The sequence below is a fragment of the Oncorhynchus masou genome, chromosome 28 (assembly GCF_036934945.1).
Source record: "Oncorhynchus masou masou isolate Uvic2021 chromosome 28, UVic_Omas_1.1, whole genome shotgun sequence".
Lineage (NCBI taxonomy): Eukaryota > Metazoa > Chordata > Actinopteri > Salmoniformes > Salmonidae > Oncorhynchus > Oncorhynchus masou.
This window is the reverse complement of record NC_088239.1, coordinates 71460615-71483695: the sequence shown is the minus strand read 5'-3', so window position 1 is coordinate 71483695 and position 23081 is coordinate 71460615. Positions and strand designations below refer to the sequence as shown.

The window sequence follows — 23081 nt, the reverse complement described above, 5'->3', positions numbered from 1 at the left end:
CAAATCTTCAGTCACGCTGTAGAAAGTGGGAGGCTGATTGTAGATACACGCTCCCATATATAGAGGGGGATCTGTACTCCCATTGGCTGGATGCATGCATAATTATTTTGTCAGGCTATTGGCTGCCTAGGCAGTGGGCTAGACCACGAGCAGAAAAGCCCCACGATACAGAACAAGCTGCACATAATGAACATGGATATTAGCGTCAGTGTAATTGGTGTGCCAGGTCAGTGCAAGTATTTGATGTGGACATGTGAGAGGATGACAGCACTGCAACTGGACAGGAAGTGCAGGACAAATTTCCATCAGTGTCTTACTAATGGCTTCTTTCTGATATCAGGCATAGCATTGGTGTTTATCCTCAACATGAAACAGCTACAATACATTAGCAGGCTTCATTTACATAAGTGAAACGTTTGTGTGTGTGTGTGTGTGTGTGTGTGCGCGTGTCTTTATCTACTAATTAGGAAGACTTCCCGCATGACAACAAAACTTTAATCACCTGTTCTCATTCTGTACAATGGATTAAAGTGAGCTAAAATAAATCAATCTCTGCCTTTTTTGTTGAGTGCTTCAACTTCTTTCTGCCTCGAATGAGTCCTTTTGGAAGTTTTTCTTGGTAAGCCCATCTCATCCCTCTACCAATAACTCAACTGTAGTCAGTGATAACAGGATGTTTTCCACTACTGCCCTCCAAACAACACAAAAATACCAGATAAATATAGTCACATTATGTACTTAGACATACGGGCTCTGCTGGATTTCTAGTTATCACACATCCTTCCAATAATCCATTTGTCAGCAGCACGGGGTAAAACATGTATAAAAATCTCAAGGTGAAACTGATGTGTAAGCCTATCTGTTTACTTTCTAAACAAAGGAATTAAAGGACAACATTCCAAGGCCTATTGATAGCCTAATAATAGCTTATTATAACATATTTAATAAATGTCCAATACATAGGCCCTACAACACATTTTTTAGATAACGATTCCTAAATGTGATTTATTAAATTGAATAAAACTTAACTTAGTAATACAGCACTTTTTAAAATTGTTATTATATATACAATCTTATACATACAAACAACAACTTACAGAAGACCACAAACAATGACTAAATCTCATCTGCCCAGACCCGCATGCTCACACCCCTATCCCTAGTGCCTGCATTATTGTTTGCCACTTGGCCTTAAATTGTACAAATTCATTTTCTCGGTCGCCCATGCTATTTCAATATTTCAATAATAAATCATTAGATTTTGTAACGATACGTTAATGATGGCAGATTGATTGATTTTCACATTATTAGTATAAGTTATTTCAAGATGAGTGATCCAAACATAATCATTCAGCCCAAAGAGCCCCACAGTGGAGGTGTCAAGATACCAATGAAACCTAGAGGTCAAACAGGGAAATGGTTCCAATCGTTTTTCCAACATTCAATTTCCCCATAAGAGGTTTCAGAAAACACCAAAAATATGGGCTGTGTTTCGTGTAGGCTTACCCTGGCATGACTTTTTGAAAAACATATAAATCTCTCTCAGACAAGGTGACATATCAATATATTCGGCTCTATTTACTCTGTTTCAAAAATGCTAATTAGTATCAAAGTAGACATCACGCAAGACTACAAATACCTGCAAACTCCTGCACATAATCTCTAGCTGACATCTTTGCTAACAGGTATTGTGTCAATTTAAAATTTGCACAAGACAGTTCACAGAATTGTTCATTTAAAGAAACATAGCTTATTTATTCATTACTACATTTAGCTAAAATGAGATTGTTATAATCTAGAGATTCTTACCTTTGCCTCGATTCGGCAGACTCGTCCAAATCATCATGGCATTTGTAGTTTTTTTATGATAGTCACATTAGCAGCTAATTAGCATTTCATTTTGGGGGGGTAAATACAGGCAAATATATTGATAAAAGCCACCTTGTCCTAGAGATTTATAAAAATGTCACACCAGGGTAAGCCTACACAGATCACAGACTGTATTTTAAGTGTTTCTAAAAAAAAACTTAAGAGAAAAAAAAATTGTGTAAAATGATTGGAACCATTTTCCTGTTTGACCGCTAGGTTTTATGGGTATTATGACTCATACTGTGGTACTCTATTGAGTATCTCACTACACTCCCATATGCATGTCTTAAAATATGCACACAGACAAATTAAAAGTACATTTACATTGTAATACTTCTGACAGCCAACTGTCTAGCTCCGCCCATAATTTTTGGACTTCATAGTGTTCCCAGAAAGTCAGTTTTACACTTAAGACATGACTTTGCTGTAGAATGTGTGAAATTTGTCTCTTGTATAATAAATTCTATACATTTGTTTATACTGGCTTAAGCGTTAATTTTTGTTAAGTGTAATTTTGTTAGTTATGCTGGAGTTTTTGCTCACCTGAGTTCTACCACATAAGCTGCAGACCATACGATTGACCAAGAGAGTATTCATTTATATTTTTCGTAGCTGTCTATTTACCAACACAAACCGATGCTGGCATTAAGACCACATTCAATGAGCTGTATAGGGCCATAAGCAAACAAGAACATGCACATCCAGAGAAAGCACTACTCACTAGTTAAATGTCACACCGTGATCAGTTTCACCTGTCCTCATGATTGTCTCCACCCCCTCCAGGTGTCGCTTATTTTCTCCAGTGTATTTATCCCTGTGTTTCCTGTCTCTGTGCCAGTTCGTCTTGCATGTTTCCAAGCCAACCAGCAAGGACTTTAAACAGGTTAACCTTCACAAGGCTGTGAGGCCAGGCCAGGATGTGTACTCAGAGGATGCGCTTACGAGCTGACAAGTGTCTTCACTGACATTTTAAACCTTTCCCTGACCCAGTCTGTAACACCTACATGTTTCAAGCATACTACCATAGTCCCTGTGCCCAAGAATGCCAAAAACCTGTCTAAATGACTATTGCCCCGTAGCACTCACATTTGTAGAGTTCAACACCATAGTGTCCTCCAAGCTCATCACTAAGCTCAGGACCTTGGGATTGAACACCTGGACTTCCTGACAGGCCGCCCGCAGGTGGTGAGGGCAAGAACACATCTGCCATGCTGATCCTCAACACGGGGGCCCCTCAGGAGTGAGTGCTTAGTTCCCTCCTGTACTCCCTGTTCACCCTCGATTGCCTGTCCCGGCACGACATTAATATCATCATTACCTTTGCTGACCACAACAGTACTAGACCTGTTCACCGAAGACGATGAGACAGCCTATAGGGTGTAAGTTAGTGTTCTGGCAGTGTGGTGCCAGGACAACAACCTCTCCCTCAACGTCAGCCTGACAAAGGAGCTGATTGTGGAATATAGGAAACTGAGGCCGAGTACACCCCATCCACATCGCCCTTAGATCCTCAAAAGGTTATACAGTTGCACCATTGAGAGCACCTTGACGGGCTGCATCACCGCTTGGTACATTTAAACATTTCCTCTCTGCATTGTTGTGAAGTAAATCAATAAGCTTTTTACTGTTGTTTACAAAGCATGTGACAAATAAAATTTGATTTTAGAAAAGATCTGTGATGTTGAAAGAGGGTCTCAAAGTAGCATAGGATGTTTAAAGGTTTATGTGTGTGTGCACATCTCAGTCACCATATCTCAACCCAATTGAACATTTATGGGAGACTCTGAGATAGCGTTTTCCACCACCATCAACAAAACACCAAATTATGGAATTTCTTGTTGCAGAATTGTGTCACATCCCTCCAATACAGTTCCAGACACTTGTAGAATCAAGGCTCATTGAAGCAGCTCTGGCGGCTAGTGGTCCAACACCCCGTTAAGACGCTTTCTGTTGGTGTTGCTTTTCTTTTGGCAGTTACCTGTATATTTCATGCACATGTGCACCTTACAAGTGCACCTTTTCACCTGTGACAACCTATTTTATTTTGTAGATTATAGGCTGTTTGCTGAGCTTACACTGACCCTCCATGTATTAGTTGAGTATAGCTCCATCTTCTGGGCATATGCTATGCACAGCACTTCAGGTAGGGTTTTCAGGGACTTTTTTTGTTTCCACAAGAATCACACACATGTCCGTAGGTTCCCTCATACTGGCAGGCCTATTTTATTTTAGGTTTTCATTAAACTGTCCAAATGATTACGAATGATGAAATACATATCAATGTTTTCTCCCCATCTCGTTCATATTGCTTAAATAACAACACCACATGCCATGAAAATGAAACCAAGCTATACAAAATCATTATCGTACCCATGCAGTGCGATACATTTAAAATTCTTTAAAAATAATATATACAAATAATCAAAATCATTCATTACAAAAAAGCATGTCTCCTCACATCTGCTCCCCTTCAGTACAGGATGTGATGGTCATCAGCTGATGTTTACAAGGTACTGAGAAACTCTTTGACCTGGATGAAAAGCACATAACAAGCTGTTAGCACACAATGAATATGGATTAGCGTCAATGTAATTGGTGTGTCAGGTCAGTCTAAACATTTGATGTGGACACAATATGGAGCAAAGCTGAGACGTGCGAGAGGATGACAGTACTACCACTGGACGGGAAGTGCAGGAACAATTTACCTCTGTGTGTGTGTGTGTGTTTTACTAATGGCTTTTTTGATATCAGTTGTAGCATCTGTGTTTACCCTCAACATTCAATGGCTACATTTGCAGCTCTTCAGGCCTCATTCCCATAAATTAAACGTTGAGTGTGTGTGTGTCTGGGTGCGTATCTTTATCAACATCCCTCTACTAATAATTTGACTGTAGTCAGTGATAACAGGATGTTTTCCACTACTGCCCTCCAAACAGCTTTCTTAACAAAAATACCAGCTAAATATAGTCACATCTAGATACTTCTGAAGACACTGCTGCATTAAAAATAAGTACCAATTTCCATGAAAAACAAATGGGCTTTATTCTTACCTTTTCCACCATGTCCGCACCCTTGACCTGGTCAACTTTGAAATCTTCGTTAACATCTAGCGTCAGAATGGGCACGTTATTCAAATACTTATACTCCATGCTGTGGGTCAGGGCCAAGAGGGAATGGGACATACGGTTAGTGACAACAACGCAAGACACACACACACACACCGCTTATGCAATAAACTACATATGTTTTACTCAGGTCAGGCTTCATAATGGTTGTTTCCTTGTTATTTAAAGGTTATTTCCTTTAAAGCCTGGATCTGCAGTTGCTTTTCACAACAGAAGCTGCTTGTGTTGAGAGAGAAAAAATAGAGTTTGATGGAAAAACAGGGGTTTGGCCCAGCCCTACTTTATTTCTTCACTCTCACAACAAAAGCATTGGGGCAGCTTCTGTTGTGAAAAACAACTGCGGATCAGAGCCCTGATCTGCAGTTTCTTTTCCACACAGAAGCCGCCCCACTGCTTGTGTTGTGAGAGATACATTTTTTTGTTTAAACGAAAACATGTGGGTTTTGTCCAGCCATAGCCGCTGGGCTGGCTTGGGGAAAGGTGTGTTTTTGCGCTAAATCCCACCCACTCTAATGTCCTTCATTGTCCCTCATATCCCCAAGCCAGCCCAGCGGCTATGGCTGGGCCAAAACCAATGCTTTTGTTCAAACTCTCACAACACAAGCAGTGGGGAGGCTTCTGTTGTAAAAAGCAACTGAGGGTTTAAGCAGAAATGGCTTTGTAAGGGAAGACATCCATCTTTGTAAGGAAATTCACAGCTCACAATAGACCTCAGAAACAAGCCTGTTTCCTGTGTCGTCCACCTTAATCTTGTTCCCACACTTCCACCCAAATGCATGAAGCCTGGTGGACCAACACATCAAACTTGGCCTTCGCTAGCAAATAGAGATGATTTGGTTTTACCTACCAGCCAATCATGTCCCACAGCACCTTCCCCCTAACCCTCCCCCGTACACTAGCACACCACAAGCACAGAGCCACGACTCGGTCGTGTGATTCCCTCAAATTAAATGATGACATATACTTTACTCACTAGATCACTCCCATAGAATGTTATGGTCACTTCCACTAAGGCCAACTTTGAGTGGTTGATATCCCAGTCTTACATGTGATGTGCGCAATAGCCTGGATACGAGGTTACATCCATCTATAAAATGTAAAGGTTTAAGCTTTTTATTTAATGCTCCTACACATACATGCGCAGACACATGTCCCTGCCTCAACCCACTCCCTTCCTCCCTCACAATATCAACACTCCCTTCCTCCCTCACAATACTAACACTCCCTTCCTCCCTCACAATACCAACACTCCCTTCCTCCCTCACAATACCACCAACAGTCCCTCCCTTCCTCCCTCTCACCACATGGTTTTGTGCTGCAGCCAGCTCTCGTGTTTGAAGTGAAGTTTCTCCAGGTACTCCAGAGGAATGCCCTGCTCCTCCTCTCTGCCTCTCCGATGCAGCCTCTCCATGCATCTCTACACACACACAAGGACCAGTGTAATTACATTGTTACCACACAGGTATAAGTGTACCTTCATTTAAATTTAATTTAATCTTCTTTTTAGCATGAGGTGTATTCCAGTACATTAAAAAACAATAGGCTACACTATATAATCGACTACAATGTCATTTAAATGTTTTGTACGGTAAGTTCCTGATGAACATGTAGTGAGGTCAAATTAGTTGCTGACCTCTGGTGCGGCTCGGAGGTAGATGATGCCATCCAGCTCGATGTGTTTTCCAAACTGTTTATGGAGCCAACCGTGCCAGTCCTGGTAGATGGACCATTCTGTCTCGTTCAGACACTCACTCTCATACAGGTTTGCCGCAAAGATGTACCTGGAAACAGACCCAACAACAACAAAAATATACCTGATTTCCCGTAGAGCATGGCGCTTGCAATGTCAGGGTTGTGGGTTTGATTCCCACGGGGGACCAGTATGAAAAAGGTAAGAAAATGTATACACTCACTACTGTAAGTTTCTCTTGATACAAGCATCTGCTAAATGACTGAAATGAAACCGACACAACAACAACAAATCTGTTTCTGGACACAGACACAACAACAACAAAGCTGGTCCTGGACACAGACACAACAACAACAAAGCTGGTCCTGGACACAGACACAACAACAACAAAGCTGTTCCTGGACACAGACAGAACAACAACAAAGCTGTTCCTGGACACAGACACAACAACAACAAAGCTGTTCCTGGACACAACAACAACAAAGCTGTTCCTGGACACAGACACAACAAACATGCACCTGGACACAGACACACCAACAACAAAGAGGTTCCTGGACAATGACAACAACAACAAAGATGTTCCTGGACACAGACACAACAACAAAGATGTTCCTGGAAACAGACAACAACAACAACAAAGGACAGATGAGAGTGGTGTGCTTAGAAGCAATGTTAGAGAACTATTTCCTTGGAAATAGAACTCTAAACCCTATCCTTGGTATCATATCTTAGACCCTATCCTTGGCATCCAATCTAAGACGACATGTAACGTTAACAAGGTTGACTCTCCGGGTGAGATGTCCTGTTCATCCATACCTGTCACTGTAGACGGAGCGCTCGAAGAACTGCACAGGGTTCTCTGCCTCTCTGAGCTTCCCATTGGTGGATTTCATCTGGGCGCGGACCCTGCTCATGCAAGCGTAGGTCTGGAAGGTGAAGGCCCATCTCTCTGGCTTCTCATACATCATCTGCAGCACGTTACTACCATTCTTCTGGGACATGGTCAGCTCCTGGGGACAAAGAGGAGAAGGTGGGTTTAATACTGTGGCTAAGAGAGATACAGTGCCATTAAATGTACTGTATACCCTTGCACATCAAAGAATACCAACCACAGAAATACCACAGCAATACAGTTATAATCAAAGAGTTATCACAGATATATTGTATTGTGTGTGTGTATATTCTGTAGCATTGCGCTGTAGGCTAACCACTACTGAGTGAACAGAGAGTGGTGCAAGGCTCTGTGTGTGTGTGTGTGTGTGTGTGTGTGTGTGTGTGTGTGTGTGTGTGTGTGTGTGTGTGTGTGTGTGTGTGTGTGTTTTATCACAGGAGGTTGGTGGCACCTTTATTCGGGAGGACGGGCTTGTGGTAATGGCTGAAGCGGAATAAGTGGAAGGGTATCAAATACATTAAACAAATGGTTTCCATGTGTTGAATCCATTCCATTTGTACCGTTCCAGCAATTATTATGAGCCGTCCTCCTCTCAGCAGCCTCCACTGTGTATGTGTGTGTGTGGTTGGTTAGGTGGTCCAATCTGACCACAGGATACGGAATGGCTTTCCAGTTTGGTCACTGCACACATAACTCATCTTTCAAAACCTCTCTTCAATTTCGGCATGGGTGTGGTCAGTGTAGAAATTAAGTAGCAATTTCCAGTGGTGGATAAAGTACCCAATTGTCATACTTCAGTAAAAGTAAAGATACCTTAATAGAAAATGACTCAAGTAAAAGAGAAAGTCACCCAGTAAAATACTACTTGAGAAAAAGTCTAAAAGTATTTGGTTTTAAACATACTTAAGTATCTAAATTCTATGTAATTGCTAAAATATTATACTTTAAAACATTAAGTAAAAGTATAAATAATTTAAATTATATTATATTAAGCAAGCCAGATGGCACCATTTTCTAGTTTTTTAAATTTATTTACAGATAGGCAGTGGCACACTCCAACATAATTTACAAACAAAGCATGTGTGTTTAGCGAGTCAGCCAGATCAGAGGCAGTAGGGATGACCAGGGATGTTATCTTGATAAGTGCATGAATTTGACCATTTTTCTGTCCTGCTAAGCATTCAAAATGCATCGAGTACTTTTGGGTGTCAGGGAAAATGTATGTAGTAAAAAGTACATCATTTTAATTAGAAATGTTGTAAAGTAAAAGTTGTCAAAAATATAAATAGTAAAGTACAGATACCCCCAAAAAACTACTTCAGAAGTACTTTAAAGTATTTTTTACTTAGGTACTTTACACCACTGGCATTTCTCAATGAAAACATCCAAAGGTAGCGTGTCTGATTCTAATGGTGGTGGGAGAGTGTTGGGGATGGGTATAGTACTTATTCACCATGTGGTGTAACAATAATGTCAGAATACCTCTTGATATTACAGTGGACAAACCCAGCTGACTATGTAGAGTGAGGAACTGAAATAGTAGGACAGACATATTTGACATGATTGAACTGAAGATTGTGGTGGGGTGATGTATGTTGGGTGGGGCAGCCAGGGTGTAGTGGTGATCAGTAGTGGTGCCCTGCCCCGTCGCCATACTCAGCTGTTCAGGGTGGGGGCCATCTTTCCCCTGGGTGTCTATTCGAACAGACACTGTCCAGTGCAGAGTGGGACAGATGGCAGCTGCTGTATTATTCTAAACACAGCACATATTGTACACACACACTTGACTAGGACAGTATGTATCGTATACAGGGGGATTTACTCTATTTACGTGCTTCTACACCTGCATTGCTTGCTGTTTGGGGTTTTAGGCTGGGTTTCTGTACAGCACTTTGAGATATCAGCTGATGTACGAAGGGCTATATAAATAAATTTGATTTGATTTAGAATACCATAAAAAAAGTAATAATAATAATAATTGGCTGTGGGGTTGCGTGCTATGCCAACGCTTAGAACTAACTATAAGTTAAAGTTGCACAGCCAATTCCTTGTTGCTAAAACTCAAATAGTTAGCCTAATTTCAGTTTTTGTGACAAAATAAGATAGTATAGTGTAGAGGAATCATTGTACCATCCAAACCGCTGTGAAATATACTTTCAATAACCAATAATATTGTTGTTTCAGCTGTTTAAAGCTGGTGTACAAACCAGAGAGTAAAATATACAACAACAAAACTTAAGAATGTGGAGTATAGAAATAGCGCACATAGAACAGATCTACCACTTCTGAGACTTGCTTTCAAGTAGAATAATAGGTCTATAACTCATATTTCTATGCGAATTTGGTCAGGTCACCCAAAAAGTTATATATTGCCACTTTAACTATCTACGATGTGCCAAATAAATTATCTCCAGCTCAGGAATCCAGCTATGCACTTGGTTTGCTAACTTGCTAGATATGTGGCTAGCTTGCAAGATCACACTTCTAGGTTACAGCAGAGAATCTGCCCACGGTAAATAAATACATTTGGAAAGAAATAGCGCCCCTTATATGCACTGCCGGTAATACTGTATACTCCGGTATGATACAGGAACGGTATGAAGGTATTAACATCTCAATACCCCCAACCCAAACACACACACTCACTCTCAATGCACACTGTCATACTAAGAGCAGGCATGACACTGAGCTGTCTATCATGCCACAGAGCTATCACACACACAGAAAAATATGTATCGACACAACATTTACATTTTAAATATCCGTACACCAGGGGTAGGCAACCCTGGTTCTGGAGTGACGCAGGCACTTCATTTTTTTATTTAACTGACAAAGGAAGACCAGAACTATTACATTTACTGTTGAACTGTTGAATCATTAAACTGATCAATGAGCCCAGTTGGTCAGGTGTGGTGCCTTGTTAGAACAATACCCTGCATTACCTGTGGCACTCTGGGAAGAGGTTTGCTTACCCCTGCCATACACCCTGACTAGATCCTTACTAGCAGCTGTCCCATTATGACAACATTCAGGGTTCCTCTCTGACTGGTTTCATCAGTTCATTCCTCCAGGGATTAATGTTATCTAGGTTACGTTCAAAATGGCACCCTATTCCCTAAATAGTACACTACTTACACGACTACAGCACTATGGGCCCTGGTCAAAAGTAGAGCACTACATAGGGAATGGGGTGCCATTTGGGACACATCCCTAATCTAATTTCTAATGAATTCAAAATCAAATCAAATTTTATTTGTCACATACACATGGTTAGCAGATGTTAATGCGAGTGTAGCGAAATGCTTGTGCTTCTAGTTCCGACAATGCAGTAATAACCAACGAGTAATCTAACTAACAATTCCAAAACTACTACCTTATACACATAAGTGTAAAGGGATAAAGAATATGTACATAAAGATATATGAATGAGTGATGGTACAGAGCGGCATAGGCAAGATGCAGTAGATGGTATCGAGTACAGTATATACATATGAGATGAGTATGTAAACAAAGTGGCATAGTTAAAGTGGCTAGTGATACATGTATTACATAAAGATGCAGTAGATGATATAGAGTACAGTATATATGTATACATATGAGATAAATAATGTAGGGTATGTAAACATTATATTAAGTAGCATTGTTTAAAGTGGCTAATTCCTTGTGTTAGTAACTGGATAGAACTTTAAACCACTAGGGAGAGAGCGGATAAATAACACTCTCTTCCACTTATCTATAGGTCAGAAATATTCAGCCCTGATCCAGACATGTATGCATGAGACATGCAAGTAGTGGCCAATCTTACCATCAGAGGTTTAACTCTTTGCATGGGTTAGTATGTATACCGTCTCTGTGTGTGTTCATTAATCACAGGTCAAACTCATTTGAGGGATGGGTGAAAGTTCGGTCAGATAAGCATACTGTACCTCAAACTCGCTGTGTTGTGTTTGTACATTGCACCACCTGGCGATGGGTTCGGGCACTACTTCCCAGTCTTTGCTCTGCTCTTCCAGAAGGCGCACGAATGTCGATTTGCCCGCCGCTGCGGAAATGATACTGAAGTCAGTTTCCATTTCTCCGACTGCTATACAATTTCAAGTTCAACCATATCAATATATATTTACATTCTTTAAGGACATTTCAGTTAAAAATAAACTACAGTATTGTGACTACATCTCTCACTAGAATAACACGGAAGCCTTGGTGCGTGACATTAAACACATTGTCATAGTCATTTTATTTTAACCTTTACTTATCCTGCGAATCAGCTCGCTAACGTTACATTATTTTATCAACGCTAGCAACAAGGCACGCTCTATAGTTAAACGTTTTAGTTACGAGCTAGCTAGGGATAGTATAGCAATTGTATTACTTTTAGCAATCCTACATCCAAGTTGGTGACCAGTTTAAACAAACGTTACTTACCAATGTTGCCTTCTATTGAAATTCGTTTAGTCTTGTCCATAGTGTCGTTTAAGAGACTAGGACCTGCTCTCTTCGGCGGAGTGGGGGACATATTTTTATTAGATTTTTTAGATGTGGTCTATTTGTCTTGAACTCGAAGGTTTCGTTTCATCTGTCTGGACTGTAGTACCTTCAATTCAGATGCAATTGGTTCAGATGGCGCGTTGTGGCTGAAACTGGCGGCAACAGTTTAGTCACACTGGAAGCAGCCTATCATGGGAGTTTCCTCAAGTCTGTGGTCGGAGGGAGATCGCCCCACCTGCTATTTTACTGTTTGTTGCACCACTGGTTATAACGACCCTATTCAACGGATATTTTATTTATTTTATTTAACCAGGTAGGCTAGTTGAGAACGACTTCTCATTTACAACTGCGACCTGGCCAAGATAACGCATAGCAGTGTGAACAGACAGAGTTACACATGGAGTAAACAATTAACAAGTCGATTACACAGTAGAAAAAAAAGAGTCTATATACATTGTGTGCAAAAGGCATGAGGTTGGCGAATAATTACAATTTTGCAGATTTACACTGGAGTAATAAATTATCAGATGGTCAAGTACAGGTAGCGATATTGGTGTACAAAAGAGCAGTTTGGAGATGAGGTAGGTCAATTGGGTGGGCTATTTACCGATAGACTATGTACAGCTGCAGCGATCGATTAGCTGCTCATTTTTGTAATTCGTTCCAGTCACAGGCAGCAGAGAACTGGAACGAAAGGTGGCCAAATGAGGTGTAGGCTTTAGGGATGATCAGTGAGATCAACCTGCTGGAGCAGGTTGATCAATATGATTTGATCAACACGAGCCATAAACTACATGATACTATAGGTCTACATTATTCTCAAGACAATCGGTTTAGGCTACTTTATTTCCCACAAAATGTAGACAGAGATAATCTGGTCAAAGAACACCTTTATTTCCATCATAAACAGCATTCAGTATTGTACAGTTCAGTAACTTTCATCACCCTTAGCCAATTCATATTTACAACTCAGTCATCAGAATATACTCTTACAGCAAGGGGAATATAGACAGGGGACCACATTTTGCATGTGATGAACAAGCATTTTCTTGTTCTCAGAGAAGCATGGCAGATGGCTTTGTTACTTTACCACCTTCTGATCAACACAATCATGTTAATTTTCTAAAGCTATGTCAAAATAACACAATGATATAAGTAAGAAGGAAATATGACATGGTGTAAAAGGGGGAAAAGAAACAACCTCTAAAAAGAGACCTAATAACATTCTTTAATATAGACTTTCCAGCTACCAAAATATGATATCAAAGCAAAATCCTGTCATTGTTGTATTTACAGTATGGATTTCATAGCAGAAGTTAGTTGCATCTCCATATCAAATCTTCCTGAAAAGATAGTATAACATGGCATTTAAATATATTCCATTGTACTCATGTCTTACTGCATACTATAGTAGTAGGTCTATAGTTAAGTACTATAACAGCAACGTGTCTCAGTACCAATATCTATCACTTTAAAACACCACTACCTCTGAATAACACACACAGAAAGAAAAGCATTTGCTCCCATCTGTATGAATGGAAAATAGTAAATTGTTTATACTTTGAAGAGTGGCATGACCATTGCATAGTAAACATTTTCATTTTGGATTCCATCCCTTTGCAGCACAGCAATACATTACTCAACAGAACTTACAAAAGGCATAGGAAATCACACTATTGAAAGAAGCATTCGCTGATAGCACTGAATGTGCTGTTATTGTTTACTACGTGGCTCATCACTTTAGTAACATTATATGGGAAGATAATGCAACAGAGCCTAAATGACGTAGTTCAGTAGTTTCTAAAAGAGAAGAGACAGCATATTTGCCGTAAAGGAAAAACATTCAGGCAAAGAGGTCAGGAAACATTTCAAAGTGCTTCATGGCTGATAAGACAAAGGGCAAGGGAACACCCCATCTTTGTTTACTAACTATGGTAGCCTGAGTACCAGTCTGTTTGTGTTATCATGCCAACTCTCGGTCACTGATTGTCATGCCGAACCTGTTTGACTTGACAATGACAGTAATGGAGAAGGCAAGAGCACAAACAGATTTGCGACAAGGCTATAACTACGGTGCTCTTGGCCTCAAAGACAATATTTTACTTGTATATTGTATGTGGCCCATCAAATACAGCTTTTGCCATTACTGGTATTGTAACAGTTTAAACTACCGTAGTCGTATCTAGACCGGACTTGAAAACAGACTAAAAAAAATGACCATATGTCGAGGCAAATTAAAACATGGACCCAAACCTCAGATTTAAATTTCTCCATTCATATTAAAGATTCTCTTTTATAGATACATAAAGTAACACTACAATGGGAATCTCAGAAAGCCAGTGAGGGCAAATGTTCCCTTTGTAGCCACGAGAATGTTGTGCACTTCTTTTGTTGTTCTGTGGGAGAGCGAGTGTGAACTAGCCTCGTACTACCATCCTGAACTCGCAAGCCTACATAAATATGTTTGCCTTCACTGACATTTATGTACGCCTACAAGATGAGGATGGTAGTACGAGGCTAAGCATGAACCATAAATCAGGCACTTCGAAATATCAACACTGTTTGATGGATTATACCAACTCTGTTTACAGTTTATCAATGGATGTTTGATGGGTTATATATCAACTCTTGTTTGGCGAGTTATGTGAACTCTATTGGGGTTTTGGTTAGCCCACAAGCCATTTAATCCGGTCATCTTATTATACCAAGACTAGGCAATGGGGTCATTTCTTCAACCTAATGTAAGGAGTTTTGTTGCAGTTATCACCAATGTGACCAATATGCTAAAATATTTGTACAATAATTATGTCGTCCTTTATTTCTTACATAGCCTCTATGTATGAAGGTGCCAACTATAGTGGTAGGTTTTGTAGAAGCATCTGATAAATATACACCAAATAGAGGAAGCTAATAAATACCAGTGATTTCAGTTTTGGGGATTGGTCCAAATTAATGCAACCATAATGAGCACATACCAGCTCAGACAGTAGTATAGTACTCCCTCGTAGTCTAACCCCTTTGTCTATGACAGTGTAAGACTCTTCCTTACTTACCTGGCTTTCTTGAGAACATTTCCCCAAAGTTAGCATATGCTGTATACACATAGCCAGTGCAGGGCAGGGTAGAAGGGACATCTGTGCAAAAATAATAGTAGACTACCATAGAGTTAAAAGGATAAGTCAGTCTGGGTTTATCTGTCCTTGGTGGTCAGTTTATCAATCAGCTCCTGGAGTGGCACCAGCTCTTTCCTGTCAATCAAGTTAAACTCCTGAAAGAGACAGAGGAAGACCTGGATTAAAGCAGGCGATTGCTACAGATTGGCGATGGATACACTATAGATTTTAAAGCACTTTGAACATCTGGAAAAGCGCTACATAAACCCAATCAAGTGTTCCATCTTTATGTCTCAGTCCTGCCGTAAAAAGGGTCATTACCTCTAGTTCTTGGTCGCATACACTGAGGATAGCCTGGCTGCCACTGTTTGAGTCAACATCAAATGAGCTAGCTGAAGCAGATATCAAAAGACTGGGAACCAGGTATTTCCATCTTTAACTTTTAAATGTAGCCTTGCCAGAACTACACCATTACCAATAAGGGGTAGGCCTACTGCTGAAATAATAGCCTTGGGAACCAGACGACATTGATAGTGGGCTCCGGTCCAGTACCTGAACAAAGAAGATGAAGTGTTTGAAGGAGGTGTTGAGGTGGGCCTCCTCCTGCAGCTGCATCACAGAGTCAAAGTGTTGGTGGTAGATGTGGGCGTAGACCCTGAACAGGCGTTTCAGGATGGTCTTGGCCACAGACATAAAGTTCCGTCTGAACGGGACACCTTGAGTGCAAAGGTACAAAGTAGATAGATTTATCAGGGTATAAAACAACTAAAGATAAATGATGGTGTTGCTTCACTGGAAATGCAATAAAGACATGGTTATGGCAAAACATGATGGACATGAACTCATACCTATCTTAGATGGAAAGAGTGTCTCATCATCGAGCTGGTCCTGCACCCAGGTCATTAGGTAATCAATGTACTTGGGAGCTGAGCATTTGATCGGTTTCTTGATGTTGGTTCCATCTGCCCAATGATACTCATATCTACACACAAACAAAGTTACATGAATGGCAATGTATTATTATGACATAGGCAGAAAGGCAAGCAAGTCCACACACCCACACTTACTTAGGCCCAGCAGACATGACAGGACAGCTCTCTTCAGTGCAGAAGTCTGTTATGGTGCCATAAAGCATGTTGATCTGGTTGAAGAAATCTACAGCTGTGGACGTAAAGAAATAACAAGGACATGTGGCATTATGAGGAGCATGTGAGCTGGGCTCCTGAGCATTTATATCCTCCAGACAACATCCATATAGAAGAAAATAAAGTTAGCGTGGGATCTCAGATCTAGTGTATTGGCAGACATAGGGGACACAATAGCCGTCTCACATAATCATTCAGCCCTCCAGAGTCACCTCTCCCGATAAGCAGACTACTAGAAATTAAATCTTGCTCAGTGCCCCTGATTAGCTTGAGACACCCATGCATCCCTCTCAAACACACATAACCTACGATGCACATTGAAGTCAGTAGAAGAGCAAAGTTCCACCTGTCAAACCATCATCACCTACTATACTGAGACATGAGAAATAGCAAATTGGACATCCTTTTGCTAATCTCACAGCAGAAACTCAGACAGCTTGTCCGCTGAATGACTGGGTTAGGTCATCAGTGTGTGCCAGAGGAAGTGAGACATCCGCTGGCTGAATCATCCGTCTTGGTGGAAAACCAGAGACAGCAAAGAAAGCACCAACAGGGGTGGACAATCATCTCTGTTTAACATTCAATGTAGTTTCTGGTCTGGAGTTTGTTAAAATTCTTCCCAGATACTAGGCCCAATTCTTCACTGGAAATTAACTCCTCAGCCTTGCAGACTGCCATTGAAAATGAGTAGAAACTTAGAAGGGGATCAAGATTTGACACTATGTTAGTGGTGTTAAGGGGATAGAGAAGTGGATGTGTTCCTTACTGTTAACTGCCACCCACTCGTTTAAGTCTTCCCCATCGGGTAGCATGACAGCCATGCGCAAGTTCCCACTGCCCAGTGTCGCCTCGGCATGTTTCAGCAGCTCATACTGATGAGATCCCTCCGGGATGTTCTTCTTGGGCTTGAAGGTCTTGGACGACCGATTGCCACTGTGGGAGAAATTAGAATGGAAAGACAAAGAACTGGATTAAGTGGGTTTCAAATTATAAATGTCACATGCACACAAGCACAGTGAAATGCCTTTCTTGCTAGCTCCAACCCCAACAATACAGTAGTCAATAACAATGTAATACTAAAACTAACGTATGGTAGAACAAAAATATATAACACAATATATAAAAAAATAATAACAAGCTATAGTAAGCAAGCATTCTATATATAGGGTCAGTTCAAACACCATATTTACAATGTCTAGGGATACTGAATAGATAGAAGTAGATATATATATATATATAGGGATAAGGTGACTAGGCATCAGGATATGATGTTTGTATGTGAGTGGGTGTGCATGTGTGTAAAGTCAGTATAAATGTATGTGCATATTATGTATGTATGAGCAAATGGTTGAGTTGGTGTTTGTATGTGTGTTGGTGTGTCAGTGTGCAGCCCTGTGAGTGTTCATAGAGACTGCAAAATAAGAATAAAATACAAGGGTCAACTCAGATAGTCCGTGTAGCTATTTTGTTAGCTAACGTTACTTGTGTGTGTCAGGCAGGGAGATAAGGGAAGTGAAGTAGGGAGTGATACAGTGGGCTACTAATTTCTTTAAAATAAAGAAATTGTTACACAATATAAGAGCATATAATATGTTGTTCAACAAATGCTGACCTCACACACCCTCTGAAAAAATTGCAACGGCCAAAGTACTCTTTGATAGTCAGCTAGTAACGTTAACAATTTGGTTAAGAATTGAACTTACTCCAGTGTTTGACAATGTGATGTCAAAGAAAAAGCACAGATTGCAAAATGTATCTTTTCAGTCATAGCAAACTAGATAAGCTACGTAGCTAGCTAACAACCAAGGCCCATTTCCTTGCATGTACTGTATGTAACGTTAGTTCGCTGGTTACCGTGATGATGCCACACATTTGCTAATTATTTAGACAGTCATAGCAAATTTAGTTAACTTTATAGCAATATATAATAATAGCTAGCTATTTGTTATAACGCTAGCTAGCTGAACTAGTTAGATATCGTGGCATTTAACAGTACAATTCAGCGTTCGGCTACAGACCTAGCTAAGTAGATAGTTAACTACCTAGCTAGCCAACTAACTAACGTTACTGTACCCACATACACTCAGCTAGCTAGCATTTCCATGTTGTAGTTAGCCTAGCTATATGTGTTAGCCTATAACATTTTCACGGCTGGCTATGTTAATGTTAACACGTTAGCTTGAAAAGGCAGGCACATTGAACAAAATAATACGTGGGAGACGAATACTCACAATAGAAAGCTCATGTTTCTCTTCTTTATAACGTTAAAGTAAGACCGCGGTGTAGAGAGTGAAGTCAAAACAAATGCTTCCAGTGCAGTGTCAGGCTTGTCAAACTGGTCCAAATTACGGACTGTTTAAGCGGACCCTGAACTAAAACTTCGTCCTACGACTAAAATGTAGCTTTGTATCAGCGAGCTCTGCAACATCTAGCTACCTAGCCAAGCTATAAAGTCGACAGCCCAAAACGTTTGCTTATCTGGATGACTGACGAGCATTACTATGAGATCTGCTAAACTGCACAGCACATTTGATTACAGCAAACATCAACGATCCCTACTTGGAAATTAATTCTCGCGATAGAATCCCATTCACGTTTCATAGTACTTTACTGTCACCAGCAGAGAGCGGTGTGGAATCGTTTTTCTCTGGACATGATGGCGCCAACAGACACAGTTGCTCTGTTTCTTGCCATATACTTTGCAGTATTTCATTTTTTTTACTTTTTACCCTCAATTGGTAGTTACAGTCTAATCCCATCACTGCAACTCCTGTACGGACTCAGGAGAAGCAAAGGTCGAGAGCAATGCATCTTCCGAAACACAACCCTGCCAAGCCACACTGCTACTAGATACAGCGCTCACTTAACCCGGAAGCCAGCAGCACCAATGTATCGGAGGAAACACGACTGAAGTCATCATGCATGCGCCCAACCCGCCACAAGGAGTCACTAGCGCGATGGGACAAGGATATCCCGGCTGGCCAAACCCTCCGCTAACCCAGACGACGCTTAGTCAATTGTGCACCGATTGTGCTGGTCGCAAACCCAGGTCTGTAGTGACACCTCAAGCACTGAGATGCATTGCCTTAGACCGCTGCGCCACTCGGGAGGTGGTACAATTTTTATCTTGTTCTATACTTTTTTCTGTCATCGACATGAGGACCTTTTGAATGTTGCATGCACACACCACTCGGATCAACCAATCTGCTCTTCGCAGCTGTTCTGAAACCAAGAAATCCAGGACTCCCTCATATTGTTAAGAGAAGCCGGATATATTGTCCCTGTCCATTCAGCCAGCAGGGTGTTCCGTCCATCGCACAGGAAGAAAGAACTCCCCGGGAGTTAAGCTAGTGGCTGTAGGTAGCCTAGTGGTTAATTAAGAGCATTAGGCCAGTAACTGAAAGCTTGCTGGTTTGAGTCCCCAAGCTGACGAGATGAAAATCTGTTGATGTTCCCTTGAACAAGGCACTCGGGATAAGAGTGTCTCTGCTAAATGACAAAAATGTCAAAAGAAAGGGAGAAGGGTTTGTTTCATGATTAACAAAACATGGTGTGATAACATACATGAACTCAGGTCCTTTTGTTCTGGAATTCCTCACCATCAAATGCCCGACCGCATTAACTCCAGAGAGAATTTTCTTCAGTCATCATCACTGCCGTGTATATCTCCCCAAAGCCTGGACTATGTGCAAACTGGAAACCACATATTCTGAGGCAACATTTATTGTAGCTGGGGACTTTAATAAAGGAAATCGGAGGAAAACTCTACCAAAATTCTATCAACACATTTCCTGTGCTACATGCACATCAATAACTCTGGATCATTGCTACTCTCCCTTCCGGAACGGCTACAATGCCCTCCCCCGCCCTCCCTTTGGCAAGTCAGATCACACTTCAATTCTGCTCCTCCCCACCTATAGGCAGAAAATTAAGAAGGAAGCTCTTGTGGTAAGGACTGTTCAATGTTAGTCTGACCAATCAGAATATATGCTTCAAGATTGTTTTGATCACATGGACTCTGAAATGTTCCGTGCCGCCTCTGAGAAAAGTGTTGACGTTTACACTGACTCAGTGACTGGGTTCATCGGGAAGTACATAGAGGATGTTGTTCCAATTGTGATGGTAAGAACTTATCCAAACCCAAAAAACGTGGATAGATCGCAGCATTCGCAACCACCGCATTTAACCATGGCAAGGCGACTGGGAACATGGACATGGACATGTACAAACTGACCAGCTATGACCTCCGTAAGGCAATCACAGGCAAAACGACAGTACAAGGTGGAGTCACAATTCAACGGCTCAGACACGAGACGCACACTAAATAAAAATATAAAAGCAACATGCAACAATTTCAGTTCATATAAAGACATCAGTCATTTGAAATCAATGCATTAGGCCCTAATCTATGGATTTCACATAGGCCCACCCACTTGGGAGCCAGATCCACCCATTGGGGAGCCAGGCCCAGCCAATCAGAATTAGTTCTTCCCCCACAAAACATGTTTATTACAGACAGAAATACTCCTCAGCAGCCCCATTCCCCTCCTCAGACAATCCCATAGGTGAAGAAGCCGGATGTGGAGGTACTGGGCTGGTGTGGTTACACGTGGTCATTGGTTGTGAGGCCATTTGGATGTACTGCCAAATTCTCTAAAAATAAATCGGAGGCGGCTTATGGTAGAGAAATTAACATTAAATTCTGCTGCAACAGCTCTGGTAGACATGCCTGCAATCAGCATGCCAATTGCATGCTCCCTCTAAACTTGAGACATCTGTGGTATTGTGTTGTGTGACAAAACTGCACATTTTAGTGTTGCCTTATATTGTCCTCAGCACAAGGTGCACCTGTGTAAAGATCATGCTGCTTAATCAGCTTCTTGATATACCACACCTGTCCGGTGGATGAATTATCTTGGCAAAAGAGAAATGCTCACTAACAGGGATGTAAACATTTTAGAGAAATAAGCTTTTTGTGCAGATGGAATGTTTCTGGGAACTTTTATTTCAGCACATGAAAAATGGGACCAACACTTACTTGTTGCGTTTATATTTTTGTTCAGTTTATGTGGCAGGGAACCCATACAATCACAGATGATACATTGAAAATCAGTCACTTCGCGGACACCGAAGCCTCTCTCCCGGTCAAGCTAAACACCTTCTTTGCCTGCTTTGAGGAAAACAATATAGAACCGCCAGCAAAGGCCTCCGCCGTTCACAAGAACAGTGTGCTCTCATTTTCCATGGCTGACCTGAGTAACCCTCAGGTAACCCTTGCAAGGCTGCCGGCCCAGACGGCATCCCAAGCCGCATCCTCAGAGCATGTGCAGACCAGCTGGCTGGAGTGTTTACAGACATATTCAATCTCTACATATCCCAGTCTGTTATCCCCACTTACTTCAAGATGTCCACCATTGTTCCTGTAACTAGGAAAACGAAGGTAACTGAACTAAATGACAATTGCCCGTAGCACTAACTTCTGTCATGAAGTGCTTGAGAGGCAAGTTAAGGACCATGACACCTCCATCTTAACTGGCACCCTAGACCCACTACAATTTTCCAATCTGGTCTCAGAACATTTGGTATTGTTCTGTACGTAAATCCGAAATATTCCATTTAGTATGATATGTTTCGTTTTGTATGGTACGTTTTAATTTCTGTATGACCATCACCAATTTTATATGATATGTTTCGAATTACAATTTGTTTTATATGTTATGAAATTTCAAAATGTACAATATGTTATGAATTTGCAAATGTACAATATGTTACGAATTTGCGGGACATATGATACATTGCTATTTTGCAAAACGTATGATATGTTACGAATTCTAACTAGGTGGCTAACTCTAGCTAGGCTAGGGGTTAGGGGTTAGGGTTAAGATTAGGAGTTAGGTTAAAGGGTTAAGGTTAGGGGAAGGGGAAGCTAACATGTTAAGTAGTTGTAAAGTAGCTAAAAATAGTTGAAAAGTTACTAAAATGCTATAGTTGTCCATGATGAGATTCGAACTTGCTTACCCATCCACCCCGACCAACCACCCTACTTTAATTTTTACCTTAAGTAACAATCTCTCTTATGTAACCATTCGAAATGTAACATATCATACTAAATGGAGTAACTCAGATTCACGTACAGAATAATACGAAATGCTCTGAGACCAGGTTGAATTTGCATATCGCCCCAACTGATCCACGGGCGATGCTATCGCCATTGCACTGCACGCTGCCCTATCCTACCTGAACAAGGAATACCTATGTCAGAATGCTGTTTATCGAGTACAGCTCAGCCTTCAACACCATAATGCTCTCCAAGCTCATCACTAAGCTCAGGGCACTGGGTTTGTATCCGTCCCTGCGCAACTGGGTACTTGACTTCCTGACGGGCTGACCCCAAGGGGTGAAGGTAGGCAACAACACATCCACAACGCTGATCCTCAACATGGGGGACCCACAGGGGTGCGTACACAGCCCCCTCCAGTACTCCTTGTTCTCCCATGACTTTGTGGCCAAGCAGGTCTTCAACTCAATCATCTAATTTGCTGATGACACAACAGTGGTATGCCTGATTACCAACAACGACGAGGCAGCCTACAGGGAGGAGGTGAGAGCCCTGGTGGAGTGGTGCCAGGAAATAACCTCTCCCTCAAGGTCAACTAAACGGAGCTGATCGTAGACAACAGGAGACAGCAGAGAGAGCATGCCCCCATCCACATTGATGGGGCTACAGTGGAGAGAGTCAAAAAGCAATGACGTGCAGGA

The 23081-nt window shown here is 41.2% G+C and overlaps 2 protein-coding genes across 3 annotated transcripts; both read right to left on the bottom strand.

The window, feature by feature from the left end:
* Positions 1-4060: 4060 nt before the first annotated feature.
* Positions 4061-12245, bottom strand: dck (deoxycytidine kinase). 2 transcript variants are annotated; one of them, XM_064943151.1, is made up of 7 exons: positions 12002-12245; positions 11503-11618; positions 7501-7694; positions 6628-6775; positions 6296-6411; positions 4920-5019; positions 4061-4422 (listed from the first exon to the last, which is right to left on the bottom strand). In XM_064943151.1, exons 1-7 carry the CDS (start codon positions 12090-12092, stop codon positions 4324-4326), a joined length of 864 nt encoding a protein of 287 aa, XP_064799223.1. In that variant the 5' UTR covers positions 12093-12245; the 3' UTR covers positions 4061-4323. The 2 variants fall into 2 exon arrangements, with proteins under 2 accessions (XP_064799223.1, XP_064799222.1); XM_064943150.1 differs by having other exon boundaries at positions 4061-4399; positions 12002-12241.
* Positions 12246-12934: 689 nt separating this feature from the next.
* On the bottom strand, positions 12935-18847 carry LOC135518186 (MOB kinase activator 1B). The gene is made up of 6 exons (XM_064943149.1): positions 18554-18847; positions 17089-17255; positions 16245-16338; positions 16026-16159; positions 15730-15893; positions 12935-15332 (listed from the first exon to the last, which is right to left on the bottom strand). Exons 1-6 carry the CDS (start codon positions 18565-18567, stop codon positions 15255-15257), a joined length of 651 nt encoding a protein of 216 aa, XP_064799221.1. The 5' UTR covers positions 18568-18847; the 3' UTR covers positions 12935-15254.
* Positions 18848-23081: the final 4234 nt, after the last annotated feature.

Coding starts and splice junctions, on each gene's coding strand:
- dck (XM_064943151.1), bottom strand. CDS start 12,092: ATGTCCCCCACTCCGCCGAAGAGAGCAGGTCCTAGTCTCTTAAACGAC. Junction 6,776..7,500: donor CGCTCCGTCTACAGTGACAG/GTATGGATGAAC, acceptor GTCTGTTTCCAG/GTACATCTTTGCGGCAAACC. Junction 5,020..6,295: donor CTGCAGCACAAAACCATGTG/GTGAGAGGGAGG, acceptor CCTGACCCACAG/CATGGAGTATAAGTATTTGA.
- LOC135518186 (XM_064943149.1), bottom strand. Junction 16,339..17,088: donor CGAGTGGGTGGCAGTTAACA/GTAAGGAACACA, acceptor TTACGTCCACAG/CTGTAGATTTCTTCAACCAG. Junction 15,894..16,025: donor ACTCTTTCCATCTAAGATAG/GTATGAGTTCAT, acceptor TTTGCACTCAAG/GTGTCCCGTTCAGACGGAAC.